This window comes from Vanessa cardui, chromosome 18, assembly GCF_905220365.1.
Source record: "Vanessa cardui chromosome 18, ilVanCard2.1, whole genome shotgun sequence".
Lineage (NCBI taxonomy): Eukaryota > Metazoa > Arthropoda > Insecta > Lepidoptera > Nymphalidae > Vanessa > Vanessa cardui.
The window spans coordinates 12,775,457-12,788,557 of NC_061140.1; the positions used below are offsets into that span (position 1 = coordinate 12,775,457).

The 13,101-nt window shown below is 38.5% G+C and overlaps 4 protein-coding genes across 4 annotated transcripts in view; 2 read left to right on the plus strand and 2 right to left on the minus strand.

Moving 5' to 3' along the window:
• The first annotated feature begins 105 nt into the window (after positions 1-105).
• LOC124537202 (trafficking protein particle complex subunit 11) lies at positions 106-3,758 on the plus strand. Its single transcript, XM_047113956.1, has one exon. The coding sequence runs from the start codon at positions 276-278 to the stop codon at positions 3,585-3,587; it is 3,312 nt and encodes a 1,103-aa protein (XP_046969912.1). The 5' UTR covers positions 106-275; the 3' UTR covers positions 3,588-3,758.
• Positions 3,759-3,764: 6 nt separating this feature from the next.
• LOC124537204 (proteasome subunit beta type-1) lies at positions 3,765-4,615 on the minus strand. Its single transcript, XM_047113958.1, has one exon. The coding sequence runs from the start codon at positions 4,503-4,505 to the stop codon at positions 3,807-3,809; it is 699 nt and encodes a 232-aa protein (XP_046969914.1). The 5' UTR covers positions 4,506-4,615; the 3' UTR covers positions 3,765-3,806.
• Positions 4,616-4,836: 221 nt separating this feature from the next.
• LOC124537206 (dolichyl-diphosphooligosaccharide--protein glycosyltransferase subunit DAD1) lies at positions 4,837-5,440 on the plus strand. Its single transcript, XM_047113959.1, has 2 exons — positions 4,837-5,133; positions 5,243-5,440. The coding sequence occupies exons 1-2, from the start codon at positions 4,926-4,928 to the stop codon at positions 5,371-5,373; spliced, it is 339 nt and encodes a 112-aa protein (XP_046969915.1). The 5' UTR covers positions 4,837-4,925; the 3' UTR covers positions 5,374-5,440.
• A 554-nt stretch (positions 5,441-5,994) lies between these two features.
• Positions 5,995-13,101, minus strand: part of LOC124537203 (E3 ubiquitin-protein ligase AMFR-like) — a 57,351-nt gene continuing 50,244 nt past the window's right edge. Inside the window, exons 6-8 of the mRNA XM_047113957.1 lie at positions 9,441-9,676; positions 8,494-8,878; positions 5,995-8,426 (exon numbers count right to left, since the gene is read on the minus strand). Of these exons, the coding sequence (XP_046969913.1) occupies positions 8,264-8,426; positions 8,494-8,878; positions 9,441-9,676 (784 nt within the window). The 3' untranslated portion in view covers positions 5,995-8,263. The remainder of the gene's footprint in view (positions 8,427-8,493; positions 8,879-9,440; positions 9,677-13,101) is intronic.

Below are 13,101 nucleotides of genomic sequence, written 5' to 3' on the forward strand. Positions count from 1 at the left end.
ACAATATTTTCGTAAATACTAATTGAAAATTATGTTACAGTTACATACTGTTTCAAAACTGAAGAAAACATGAAACATCTGCAAAGTGAATCGCAATGCTGTTAACCGTCAGAATTCTTGAAGTTTTTGACATTTCTCGGTTGACGAGATATGATGGGGTGTTGGAGTTGGCCAATGTGAAATATAAATTATATATCCTATTTGTACATATTGTGATATGAAAAAATAATCTGTTTTATTTCTGCCACACGGCTTCTTCAAAGTAAACTTCTATAATGGCTACGCAGCCGAGTGACAACACGGAGTTTCCGCCCGATATTATCCTGAAACCCTTGGCTCTAATCGGACTCTCAGGTTTGGACACTGTAAACAATGCCATTCATAAAACAATTTGGGACGCATTTTCCAATAATAGACGACCGGACCGCGCCTCAGTTAGATTCAAGTTATTAAATAACACATTTGAATTTCCTGTCGTTAAACCAAAAAGAAACTCATATGAGTGGTATATTCCCAAGGGAATATTAAAGAAAAATTGGATACAAAAACGCGTATCCCTAATACCTGCCCTCGTTGTTATCTTTTATGATATGGAATGGAATGATCCCCAATGGAATGAAAAGATTATCGAATGCGCATCACGAGTCCAGTCAATCCGTGCGGCGGTAGAAGGGCACGCCACTCGAGTCGCAGTCGTGGTAGTCCAGAGTGGTCTGTCGCCTCCCCCCTCTGAATATATGTTGGGAGCAGAAAGAGCTCAAGCCCTTTGTTCTGCTTGTGAAATACAATCGAAATCACTATTTGTTCTTCCTCATAGTGACCACTTAATGGGGTACATAATAAGACTAGAAAATGCCTTTTATGATATTGCACAGAATTACTACCACCATGAAACGAAAAACATCAAACAACACAGAGATCATTTGAATAAAACAACCCATCACTATTTATTTGTGCGACATCAATTTAAGTTAGGGTTTTTGAATGAACTGAAGCAGGACTTGAGTACAGCCCATAAGCACTACATGCATGCTTACAATAACTTACTGGAGACGAGACAGGTCGATACCAATATACATGAAATAAGAACAGTGGCTGGGTATATCAATTATAAACTGTGTAAGTTGCTGTTTGCTCTAAATCTAGCCAGAGATGCCATTGCACAACTTAAATCACATGTTGAGAGGTACAAAAATAGAATAGGTCCCACTGAATTGCTCTTTGAACATTATGCTTGGATTGCTAGGCAGTACAGTGCATTTGGAGAATTATTTGATGAAGCTATCAGAGTTGGGCTACCTGGTATTCAGTCCCAACACCCAGGATTCTATTACCAGCATGCAGCTCAATTCACAGTTAAGAGACGTCAAGCAATGAGATCAGTTTGCTGTGAAGCTCAGCAGTATCCTCCACCTCCAGATCCCATGGAGGGTATTGTTGAATTTTATGGGCAAAGGCCTTGGAGACCAGGAAGACTCAGTGCTGACCCTCATGATCCTCAAAAAGAACAAGCTGCAATACTTGCACTCCAGTACAATGAAAGGGTTTTTAATCATTCTGCCGTTATAATAAGTTTTCTAGGTAGTGCAATTTCTCAATTTAAGACATTCCACTCCCCTCGGATGAGAAAACAGCTAGTAGTTGAAATGGCAAATGAGTATTATTACTGTGCTGATTATGGTAAAGCCCTTACTCTACTCTCTCATATGCTCTGGGATTACAGAAAGGAAAAATGGTGGTTTTTAGCCTCTCATGTTTTAAATAGAGCGTTGCAATGTGCATATCTGTCAGCAAAAATACAGGACTATATCCAGCTGTCAGTTGAGGCACTGTCAAAGAATATTCAAGTGCCAAATAATGATAAAGACAGAATTTTCAGGAATATAATTTCTGTACTTAATTTAAATGTACCAGCTCCAGAACCTGATCTGCCAGCCTCTTCTCAGGGTAAAGCATTGGAGTTGTGGGGTATGGCCATTGATAAGGAACCATATATTGTCACTATAGATATGGTCAATATTGCTAGTTTCTTAGAAGTAAAACCTAAATTCAAGCAACAAAAATACAGAATGGATGAATTAATTGAAATTGAAATATTTGTACGACTTACATATAATACAATGCTTGAAATTAAAACAGCCATTCTAACAATATCCTCAAACACAGAAACTATTGAAATACCAATTACTGATAATGACAATTCAATTATAAAACTAGAAGGCTGTAGTGTTAAGAAGTTTTTGTGTAAATTCAAAACAAATCCTCATGATAATGGATCGGAGTTAAGCATAAAAAATGTGTCATTTGTTCTTGATTCCGATAAAAAAAGAAAGATCATCATGAATTTCAAAATAGAAGACAATAAAAGCTTACCCATTATACATCCTGAGCTACTACATTTCATACTGAGCCCTAAAAATGATTATGAATTTGATTGTATTGTGCCTTTGACTACAACATCTATTACTAGTAGAGAGTGTAGACTATCAATAGGAATTGATAATGCAGCACCAGCTCTTCAAGGAGAATGGTTCCCTACAACATTTACTGTGACTAATAATGAAGATAGTTTGGTCTATGACATGACAATAGTTGTTTCACTTTTGAGCTCTCCTGACAATGCCAATCCTGAAACTGTAACAGAATTGAGCTTTAAAGAAGGTGAACCACAGTCTCTACCTTTGAAAATCCTTATAGGTAATGTAAATAAGGCTGCAACTTATTCAAATACATTTTATTTGAAGACCAACAGAACCGCAACGGTAACAGTTCAAATTAAAGTGTCATATAACATAGACCTGAATGAAACTCCTAAACTTGAATGTGTTAAAGATTTTACTACAAAAATTTCAGTTATCAAGCCTTTCGAAGTATCCACAAACTTTGTTACAATGAACTTCAAACCTGTCTCCAAGTGCTTTGTAGATGATCCATTTATAGTTATGCCTCAAATAAAGATTTTAAGTCCATGGGATTTACTTATTTTAGATACTGAATTAGAAACTGTGGATTGCTTCAAATATGCTGATGACAAAAAACCACCTTCTTGTATAAGTAATTTACAAGTAGCTGAAAAAAATATTGCATCTGATGCTATATGCATCCAAGCCAAACATAAGCCGAAAGATCTGCCTACAAGGGTTGGCTTGTACAACATAAGGTGGCGACGGAAAAGCAATACTGATGGCAGCATTGTTATGAGCAGCACTGCATTGTCCGGAATTACTATAGATGACTGTCCAATTTCAATTGAAGTTAACTACCCTGAAGTGGTTGATTTGCAGACGTCTGTTCCATTAAAATGTACTTTGATTGGAAATACCAATACAACAATCAGGCTCAGTCTATCAGTGGAAGGAACGGATGCTTATATGTTTTCGGGGTATAAAAAGTTTTCCGTAACAGTGCCCCCAAAGGACAAAGTTGAGCTATGTTACAATATTCATCCATTAGTTGCTGGTAATACTGTACCTCCTAGAATAAAAGCTACAGTTCTCGGCGAAAATTCTAGACAAGAGGTTATTAAGGAAATGTTTGAAAAAATCTTTCCTCAAAATATATTTGTTATGCCTAAATATAATAAGTAAATTGTATTAGATTTGTTGATCCTTCAGGTTGAGATTTGTAAATAGTTATGAACAAATATGTAATTATATTGTAGTTACCCTGTAATTATTATTCTTAGAATAAATTCAGTTAATTGTTTTTATGTCTGTTTTGTTAACAGAAGGTATTAAAGTTCTTATTGAAAATAAACAAGAATATTTTATTTTTACAAGTCTTTATTTAATAAAACACAGTATTCATTAATCTTTACGAAGTTCAAATTTCTCCTCCTGGATGCCATTTGCTGTAATGATCAGAATGTAGATACAGTCACCAGTGTAGATGTCACGTTCAGCTGCACTGATGAACACATCCTTTAACAGGGCTAAGGCTTTTTCTCTTGACAAAGGCACCTCTGTCACATTTTGCATATTTTTCAAACCTATCTGGTTGTCCAATAGAGGTTGCAACTGAGCACCAGCAGAACCGCCAGCACGGTAATTAGATCGTTCGCAATGACCAATAGGATCATAACTGTACACACATCCTTTTCCATCAGCATCTAAGCCAGCCAAAACATTGGAAATATAATATGGAAAGAATCTCTTGTAGTATAACATAGTAGACAGCATCTGAGCTACAGCAGGCGTTGACATTGCTTTATTATGTTCATGTTGATACATCTGCATTCTGGCGTGCAGTAACCGAGTGAGAGTCAGAGTATCACACCAACATCCTGTGGCTCCGAGCACAGTTTGATCGGACAGTTTGAAAAGTTTCTTCTGTTCTCTTGTGTAGATGGAGAAGCCGGTACTCAGCCGAGTGTCGGCTCCGATCACAGCGTAGTCTTCACCGGCGATGGCCACAACGCTTCCACCGTTGTCTGCGTAAGGTTCGAAACGATGTTGTTTAGCGCCGGGTACTGCATATTCCGGAAAATTTTCGTTCATGCTGAGCATTTTGGTTATTTAAATATAATATTATCAACGCAAAAACTTATTTAAGGTAATGTTAGAATAATGACATGCACAAAATAATGATGAACAATTTTGACAATAGGTAAATGACAAGCAGTTTCGACTTTAGTTTGTTGACAGTTATTTCATTTTACGTTAAAATTAAATTTTTATAAGGATTGTCTTTAGTGATACGATGTACAAATAACTTATTTCTTCATAACATAGTGGGCTTCAGCTTATTCAATAAAATAATAAAACACTGTTTTTATAAACAAGCAAATTACATTGTATAATTTGATAATCTGTGATACAAATGTACACGTCAGTAACTAGTTTGTACGTCAAAATACGTCAAAGCAAAAGCAAGAAAAGCCGGAGTATCGCAGTAATTTCAAAAAACAAATCGTATTTAAGAGAAAAATGACGTCTCTTGCATCTGTTATTCCAAAACTTTATCAAGAATATACAACGAAGACTTCTAAAAAGCTTAAAATCGTTGATGCATATTTATTGTACATCTTTTTAACGGCAGTTATACAGTTCGCGTATTGCTGTCTTGTCGGCACATTTCCGTTCAATTCGTTTCTTAGTGGATTTATCTCTACAGTCAGCTGCTTCGTACTTGGAGGTAAAACAATTGCTATACATTTATAACCCGAAAAGTGAATATAGTCGTTTGCTACAAACGATTGTGTTTATGTTTATTTAAAATAACCTTATTAATGTCTTCTTTACAGTTTGTTTGAGATTGCAAGTAAACCCAGAAAACAAGAGTGAATTTCAAGGATTGAGCGCTGAACGAGGATTTGCGGATTTCATATTTGCACACCTTGTGTTACATATAGTGGTCATAAACTTTATTGGATAAATAAATATCTATTATAATAATTGAAATTACTTATATTACTTTTCAAATACAGATGTAAACAGTCAAATTGAGTTTTATTAACATTTTTCCAAGAGAAAGAGGTTGAATAGTAAGTTTTCAAGTTATCTATCATAAATCAAAGAGAAGGAAAAAGGATGCAAATGGTTTGGACTGGGTTGTTGTTGAGGGAGAAAGGAGCACCTTTGATGGTTGATAAATTATGTTTGAATTATGATCATATACAAAAAATTAATTTTTCACAGAGTATGATATGGATCAAGTAATTTCATATAATAGTTTCGATACTGATCCAGTAGACAGTATCTTTTAATATGAGTTAGCTTAAATTTTCATTTTCAATTAATTTATTACATAGAATATCATTTAATCTCTCCACTGTAAGTTGATTGACAGAAAAGCTCAACTCATTTATATTCAAATTAAAACTGATGTTGTGGGGTAAGGTGAAGTGAGTAGAGGAAAGAAGCAGAAATTCTGATTTTATATTTAGAATGGTTTTGTATAAGGAAATGACGTTTGAGAAAATAAGAAAACCGATTTGAAACTGATGAACTAATAGTATTCATAATAGCAATGTGTAGTGTGATTTGAAATAAAAGGTTTCATTTTTAAAGTATCTTTATTTTTGACTAGTTTTCAATCAATAATAGTTACATGTATTTAGTGTAATAAAATGTAAATTCAATAAAGTATACAGCCTCATTCATCAATCATCAGTGTCCTGTACTTTTGCTACAGGATTATTATGAGGCTATACATTTTACAAAATACCTAAATATCAATGTCACAAAAATAAAAAGACAAGATTAAAGAGTACATTATTATCATTTAAACATAAGTACAGATATAATGAGCTTTCAGGGGAAATTATTTCATGAATATATGTAACAACATTTATGTAACATCAAATCACTACATAGATATATTTGTAATTCACTAACCGCTATGTACTCTGTCAAGTTTTAATCGTACAATTTTAATTGCAATCATTAATTTATAAAGATAAAACATTTATAGTCAGACATATATTTCCTTTTAATTAGATCCTTGAATGCCACTCGGGTTTTAGCACGTGTTTATGTAACAACAGCGCCCAATTGTACACTGGATGTATTATTTGGGAGACATTCCTTACACGGAGAGATCGACCTATGATTGTGCACCAAAGTGGTTTGTCTGAAATACATCTACACACATCAATTTAGTGCTATTCTAACTATTTTATTATCAACATAAAGATCAATTATCATAACTATTATTAAAACGGTATAAAAAAATTGTAAAATTAGAAAAAGAAACAATATATAATATTTTTATAAGGATACAATTACTTTTAGTGGAATAAAAGCACGGCGATCGCCTTTGGATAAAACTTTTAGTATAACACGTCGAATACGCTAGATTATATGGTATTTAATATTAAAATGTTTTAATACAATAATATCCATAAGAACAGTTATTATATCGATTACATATTCAACCGCTACTACGTCTTAACGAGTTAAAAAGGAGTTCAATATATCATTAAAACCTATGGACAATTTTAATCGATACTGATATAAATTGAAATGTCACATTAGAAAAATACACTCTTAATATAGTAGAAAAAATAAGTCGCTTGCTTCTGACTACTCGCATTGACAAAATAATTACAATAATAATATATTTACAAATAAGCTTCTACGAGTCGTGACTAGGGCTGCCAATTGCTCAACCATGGCCAGAAATTGGCCCTGATTATATTTGTGGGAGGGGTGATAAGGGGGCAAGGCCAGTCCACGGTCAACGCGGACGTCTAAGTCCCTGGCCGAGTCCCGGGGTGCAGTCCCATGGCAGCCCCAGCGTGACGCAATGCAGCGCGAATGGACAATAATGAACGTCGTAGTATTTAAAAGTCATCGAAGCTACATCAATAACACTCATCACAATATATCACTAACAACATTAAAACTAACACTTAAATTTATATCCTCCCGTTTATCTAACATCGAGTTTTAATAAATAAGAGCATATTATATCACATTCATTTAACATAGAGTCGTGGACACACATCGAGTTACAATATTATATAAAAACACCTGAAACGGACAGATTATTCACTGGGACAGGGTGGGGACACGAGATGTCAGTCGCTACACAGCGGTAAGGCGGTCACGGAAACACTAGGCGTTATCATAGCTAGCGATACTCGAGGCTTCCATCGTACCAGCGCACCAAAATATTGTCCCTTGTCAAATTTCCTCCTACGAAGACCACGTCCAACTCGAGTACCTTCATAGATACATTTAAATAACACTCGTACAAAATGTGAACAAAACTCGTGAAAGTTGCTGCCGCTAAAACACTCGAAAAGTATATTTTCGCCCGAGACTACTATTATAATTGACAATTTTTAGTTGAGAACGAAAATTAGTTTCATTGGACTCCGAATGCTTCGATTTGTTAACATTCTGCACGAGCGCCGGGTGACACACCACGTGACTACAGTAGTGTAACATATAAAAGGTGCTCGCTCGCACCTCTACGGTAACATTAGTATTACATACATAGCGAAAATCAGCCTTAACTCTATTACATAGCTCTCTCTCTCTCTTGCACGTGAGTCACCGTCACAGAGGAACACGCGAGTCGTCGTGTGGGTTAAGCGGGGGACACAGCATTTCACACACAGACGAGACCCAAAAAGTTTATACAAATATTAATTTTTTTGACTTCCTGAAGTTAAATTTTGAGTAACGGTCCGGAGGCATCGATTCGTATAACATTCATATATTTTGAACAAATCTCAAGAGGCGGCCGGCGCCTAGGGCGGGGGCGGCGGGCGCGGCGCGCGCGGCTGCGCGAGGCGCGTGAGGATGTGGCGGAACACTCAGCTGCGCGGGCTGCGCTGCGGCGGCGCCGGCGCGGCGGGCGCGGCGGGCGCGGCGGGCGCGGCGCGGCGCCGCAGGAAGCGCGCGCGCGCGGCGGCGCGCAGCTCGGCCTTGCGGCGCTGCAGCGCGGCCTCGCGCTCCGCCGCCGTCGCCGAGAACGCGCTGCGGGCGGGGAGCGTTAGTGGTGTGGAAACATTCACTGGCTCTAGGCTCACAAATGAGTATTTACTTCTCTGCGGAGCCGCTGTCGTCGGGCGCGTCGGCGAGCAGCGGCGCCTCGGCGTCGGCCAGCGCGCGCGCGGCGTCCTCGGGCGCGGGGGGCGCGGGCGCGGCGGGCGGCGGCGGCGGCGGCAGGCGGCCCTCGAGGATGTTGTCGATGGTGAGGTGCGCGGAGCGCGACACGGCCAGGTCGTCGAGCAGCAGCGCGCGCGGGTACTGCGGGAACAGGCGCTGCACCTGCTCCACGAGCGCGGTGGTCTCGGCGGAGGGGTCGGGCGCGGGGCGGGGCGCGGGCGCGGGCGCGGTGGCGGCGGCCAGGCCCGGGCCCAGGTCGACGCCCGCGCGCCGCGTCACCTCCACGGAGAAGCTCGGCAGCCAGGACACGTAGCGGGAACCTGACGAAATATTCGAGTGCGACATTGTAATGGTTTCACGGGATGTATGCGAGTGCGAAAAGGAGACGAGATGGCTCAGTCGTTGGAACGCGGACATCTTGATGACTGCGGGTTCGAATCCAGGCCGGCCCCACTGAATTTCTATGTGCTCAATTTATGTTTATAATTCATCTCGTACTCGTCGGTGAAGGAAAACATCGTAGGGAAAAATATATTAGGCCTCAGCTCGTATGTGGAAGGCCGGTACTGTTACGCGGATGCGCGTCACGTCGGCCGATGTACCGTCAAAGGTAATCGTCCACTGCGTGACCTTCCAACTCACGAGGACGCAGCACACGGCGCAGCACAGAATCGAAAGCAGGAGAGTTTCGACCGAGCCACTCGCGTACATCTACGCGCGCGTCTCGATGGGCCGGATTTACAGAACACGATAATTTAATAATTTTTGTGACATCGATATTTTAGGCCGGCTGACAGCTGACGTTTGCGATCAACACGTGACGTGTGTGACACGCGTGGCGCGCGAGCAAGGAGGTGTGTCGCGGGCAGGTCGCGGGCGCACCGTCGAAGTGGAAGAGGTGGTTGTGCGCGGCGGGCGGCGCGGCGGGCGCGTCGCTGGCGGCGGACAGCGCGCGGCGGCACGTGGGGCACGACGCGTCCTGCTGCACCCAGCGGCACAGGCACGAGTTGTGGAACAGGTGCGCGCACGGCAGCTTGCGCGCCTCCTTCATGGGCTCCCAGCAGATGGCGCAGTTGTCCTCGTGCTTCAGCACCTCCTCCGCGCTCGCCATCGGGTAGCTGCCGGGACACGCGCGGGCTTAGTCACGTGGGACACGCTCGCTGTTACTAATTGACGGTGCATAAGTAGCCATGTCTACTATTCACCTTAAATTACTTTGCAACGATTCATTACTGGACATACAAATCACCACGTAAAAATCGAAGCAGAGTAGGTGATACCTAATTCTCGACGCGTAAATTCGTTGATCGTATTGCACTTCGCTTTAGCAAATAAATACTGCTAAAAATACAAGGAAAAGCGCGAAGAAAACGTGTGACTAATAAACGATTAATAAAAAAGGATTCGATAGCTAATTAGCTAATCACTCTTGTAATCGTTTTCAAATGTCTCCTTTATGAGGGGCATTAAGTTTTTTTAATTAAATATCTATTAGACAAACGTTTTTTTCGATTTTCCGACTGTTACGAATTTTAATTTTAATAAACGGTCTATGATTAACTAGTATCCTATCTGACTTGTGACGAGTGAAAAGTATTAATAAATAGATAATAAAATTGTATCAGTAGGTCCCGAAACTACCCTTTACATACAACCAAACATATTTTACAGTTCTACTGTATAATCTTAGGGATGATGAAGATAATAAGTCTACATATTTTGCTTGTACTGTTCACAGATTTATTTAAGACATGGGACAGCAATCTTGGTGTGACCAGAGTAAATCCAGATTCAGATTAATTTGCATTACGCGCTACCCGTGAAACAGCCTTGTAAACCGTATCTCTTAACTTCCATTTTTCAGTTAACTACTGACAAAATTCAGAAAAATCCTATCTACAACCTTATCCTCTAGCTAGTTAGAAGAGCATCGGAGCAGTTCAAACAAAAACCTAATGTCCTGATAACAGAAACATTTGAAAACGATTAGACGAGTAATGACTAACGATTAGTTATCGTATCCTTTGTAAATAATTGCTATTTGATCACAGTGTTACTGCTGAGTAAGGCTTCTTAGGTCTAAGCGATTAGGGGTGAAAGAGATTTTGTTCGCGATCCCGAATAAAATGTAAGAAAAATCACGATTTATAGCTGGCTGTTACAGAATACTTTAAGAATAGCCGTAAGGTGATTTTGTCCCAGTGATTATGGGAATCACAAATATCAGCTACCGAGCTGCACATAAGAAATCGGTTATAGTCTCATTTTGAAGAGATCTAGTCGTCGACGTGCAGAAAAATTAAGAGGATTCTTGATTGCAGTTACAATTGTTACAATTCAAAAATCGAGCGGATGGAGAGCGGATTCGATCCGGCCGATTTTACTCTCCTTAAAATATTCTATAGCAGTCAGCTATGATTCGTGATTCTTCCTACATTTATTCCGCGCCTGCGAACAAAATCTCTTGAACGCCTAATAGCTAAGAGCTAAGAAGCTTTGTGCTGCTGCTATTTAAAATTCAAGTAAATATTATTATTATCTATAAACTCCAATTCTTTGAAGAAGTTTACTTTTATTTAAAAAAAAAGGTTTTATAATTTTGGCTATGGCTGGTCAAATGTAAATGACTAACTTGCATTTTCCAATTAAATGAAATAAAAAAACCAATACACGTGAGATATCAGAAGTTTGTCCGTTTCGGTTTAGTACAGTCAGCGTCAAATAATTAGAGACACTCAGGGTATTCAAATAATCCGACGCAACCAAAAAGTCAGTAATATCGGTACAAACAAAGTTTCCTTATTGTTGTCAACAATATACGCGCTCAAAAAGTCGACACGTTTAAAATGTCATATAGATCGTCTCAGTCAAACCGCCATAAATATGGCATTCTGAGTGTTCAAAAATACGGAACACATTAGAAAACTAATATGCTGGTTTTCTATGGACATAAATGGCTTCCCGAAGATGAAAACCTCTTTAGGCAATCTAGTATTGTTTACATGTCATTCTTTTATTTGTCATTGCATGTCAATTATCTATCAGTTATATCAATATCAAGTGCAATATTAAAGTTAGTAGCAGTATTAATAGCGTTTCATGCTTTAATATGTCTACATATCGCATTAGTGACACCACAAAATATCAAATTATATTTTTAAAGAAGGACGGTGTCTCCGTAACATATATTTTATAGAGAATTACTTGGAAGGTATTAGGGATCTGGAGTTAATTTCGATGCCGATGAACCTGCTTAACCTAACCTAAACACGATCGAGAATTTCTGGGGCAAATTGGTTCAGGTACGGGGCAGTGCGCGAGCAAGAACCGCCGCAAATTTAAGGAATCACGTCGAAGAAATTTGGGAGTCCATGAGAGGAACAATTTTTGCTACAATTCGGTGCAATGAATGCGAAGACATCTGTCTGACGTAATTCTAGCAGACAGCGGCTATACACGATTTTAGTTAAATAAATAAAAATAATTAAAGCTAAAAATGTTTTACATCCGACGAGAGTTTTTAGTGTTCTGTGCGTTCGAAAGTAATTTGGTCGAAAGTGCTCATTTTGTCGATAAAATGGAATGTATTCATTTTAATTAGGTATACAAGTAACATTAAATACTTGTTTCAGTATAGAAATTGCTATTTATTTTTTGACATGAACATGATATAATAATAGATAAGCACTCTTGCTCTTCGAGACATATATATATATATACTAATTCTCATTTACCAATTAATGACAGGTTTCACACTCCGTCAAAATTATTTTTTCGATTCAGTTTGACAACAAACGATTCTCGACGATATGCTCAAAATAACAATTCCAGAATTATCAGAATTTCGTGTAAATAGCATTTCGTATTTTTTGACTATTAAATTTAATATTATGACGTATAAAGTGCTTCCTGATAATTTTACTCATATAGATTAGATTTGGCAGGTTTGGGAATCAAGTGTTGTAAACGGCTCTGCACAATTTTTTTTTTAAAAAATTTGCATCTGTGACCTCTTGCTTAAAGTGAAAAGGATAGCAGTAGTTTCTATCTCTTTCATATTATGCATAAATATTTCAATATTAATTGATGTGACAAATTGTATTTAAAATATATAGCTGTAAAGTATATTTTTCTAATGTGTTCCGTATTTTTGAACACTTAGCTTAACTGAATGCTTGGATACCACTGGCGAGGGCTGTAACCATATTTATGGCGGTTTTAGTGAAACGATCTATATGAAATTTTAAGCGTGTCGACTTTTTGAGCGCGTATATTGTTGACAACAATACGCAAACTTTGTTTGTACCGATATTATTGACTTTTTGGTTGCGTCTAATAGGCTATTTGACTGGTTTTAAAATCCATTTTATATTATTTAGTAGAAGTTAAGAAACCCAGTAAAAGTTGTGTTTTTTATTTCTAGTACATATTTGCCGAAAAATATCTTATTAAAATTTCCATATTTAAATAGCGCGCAAAAACGCTATTTGGACAATATGGCGCTGCAATGGGGTCGGTGACGTCACTTTCCTGTATTTTAATC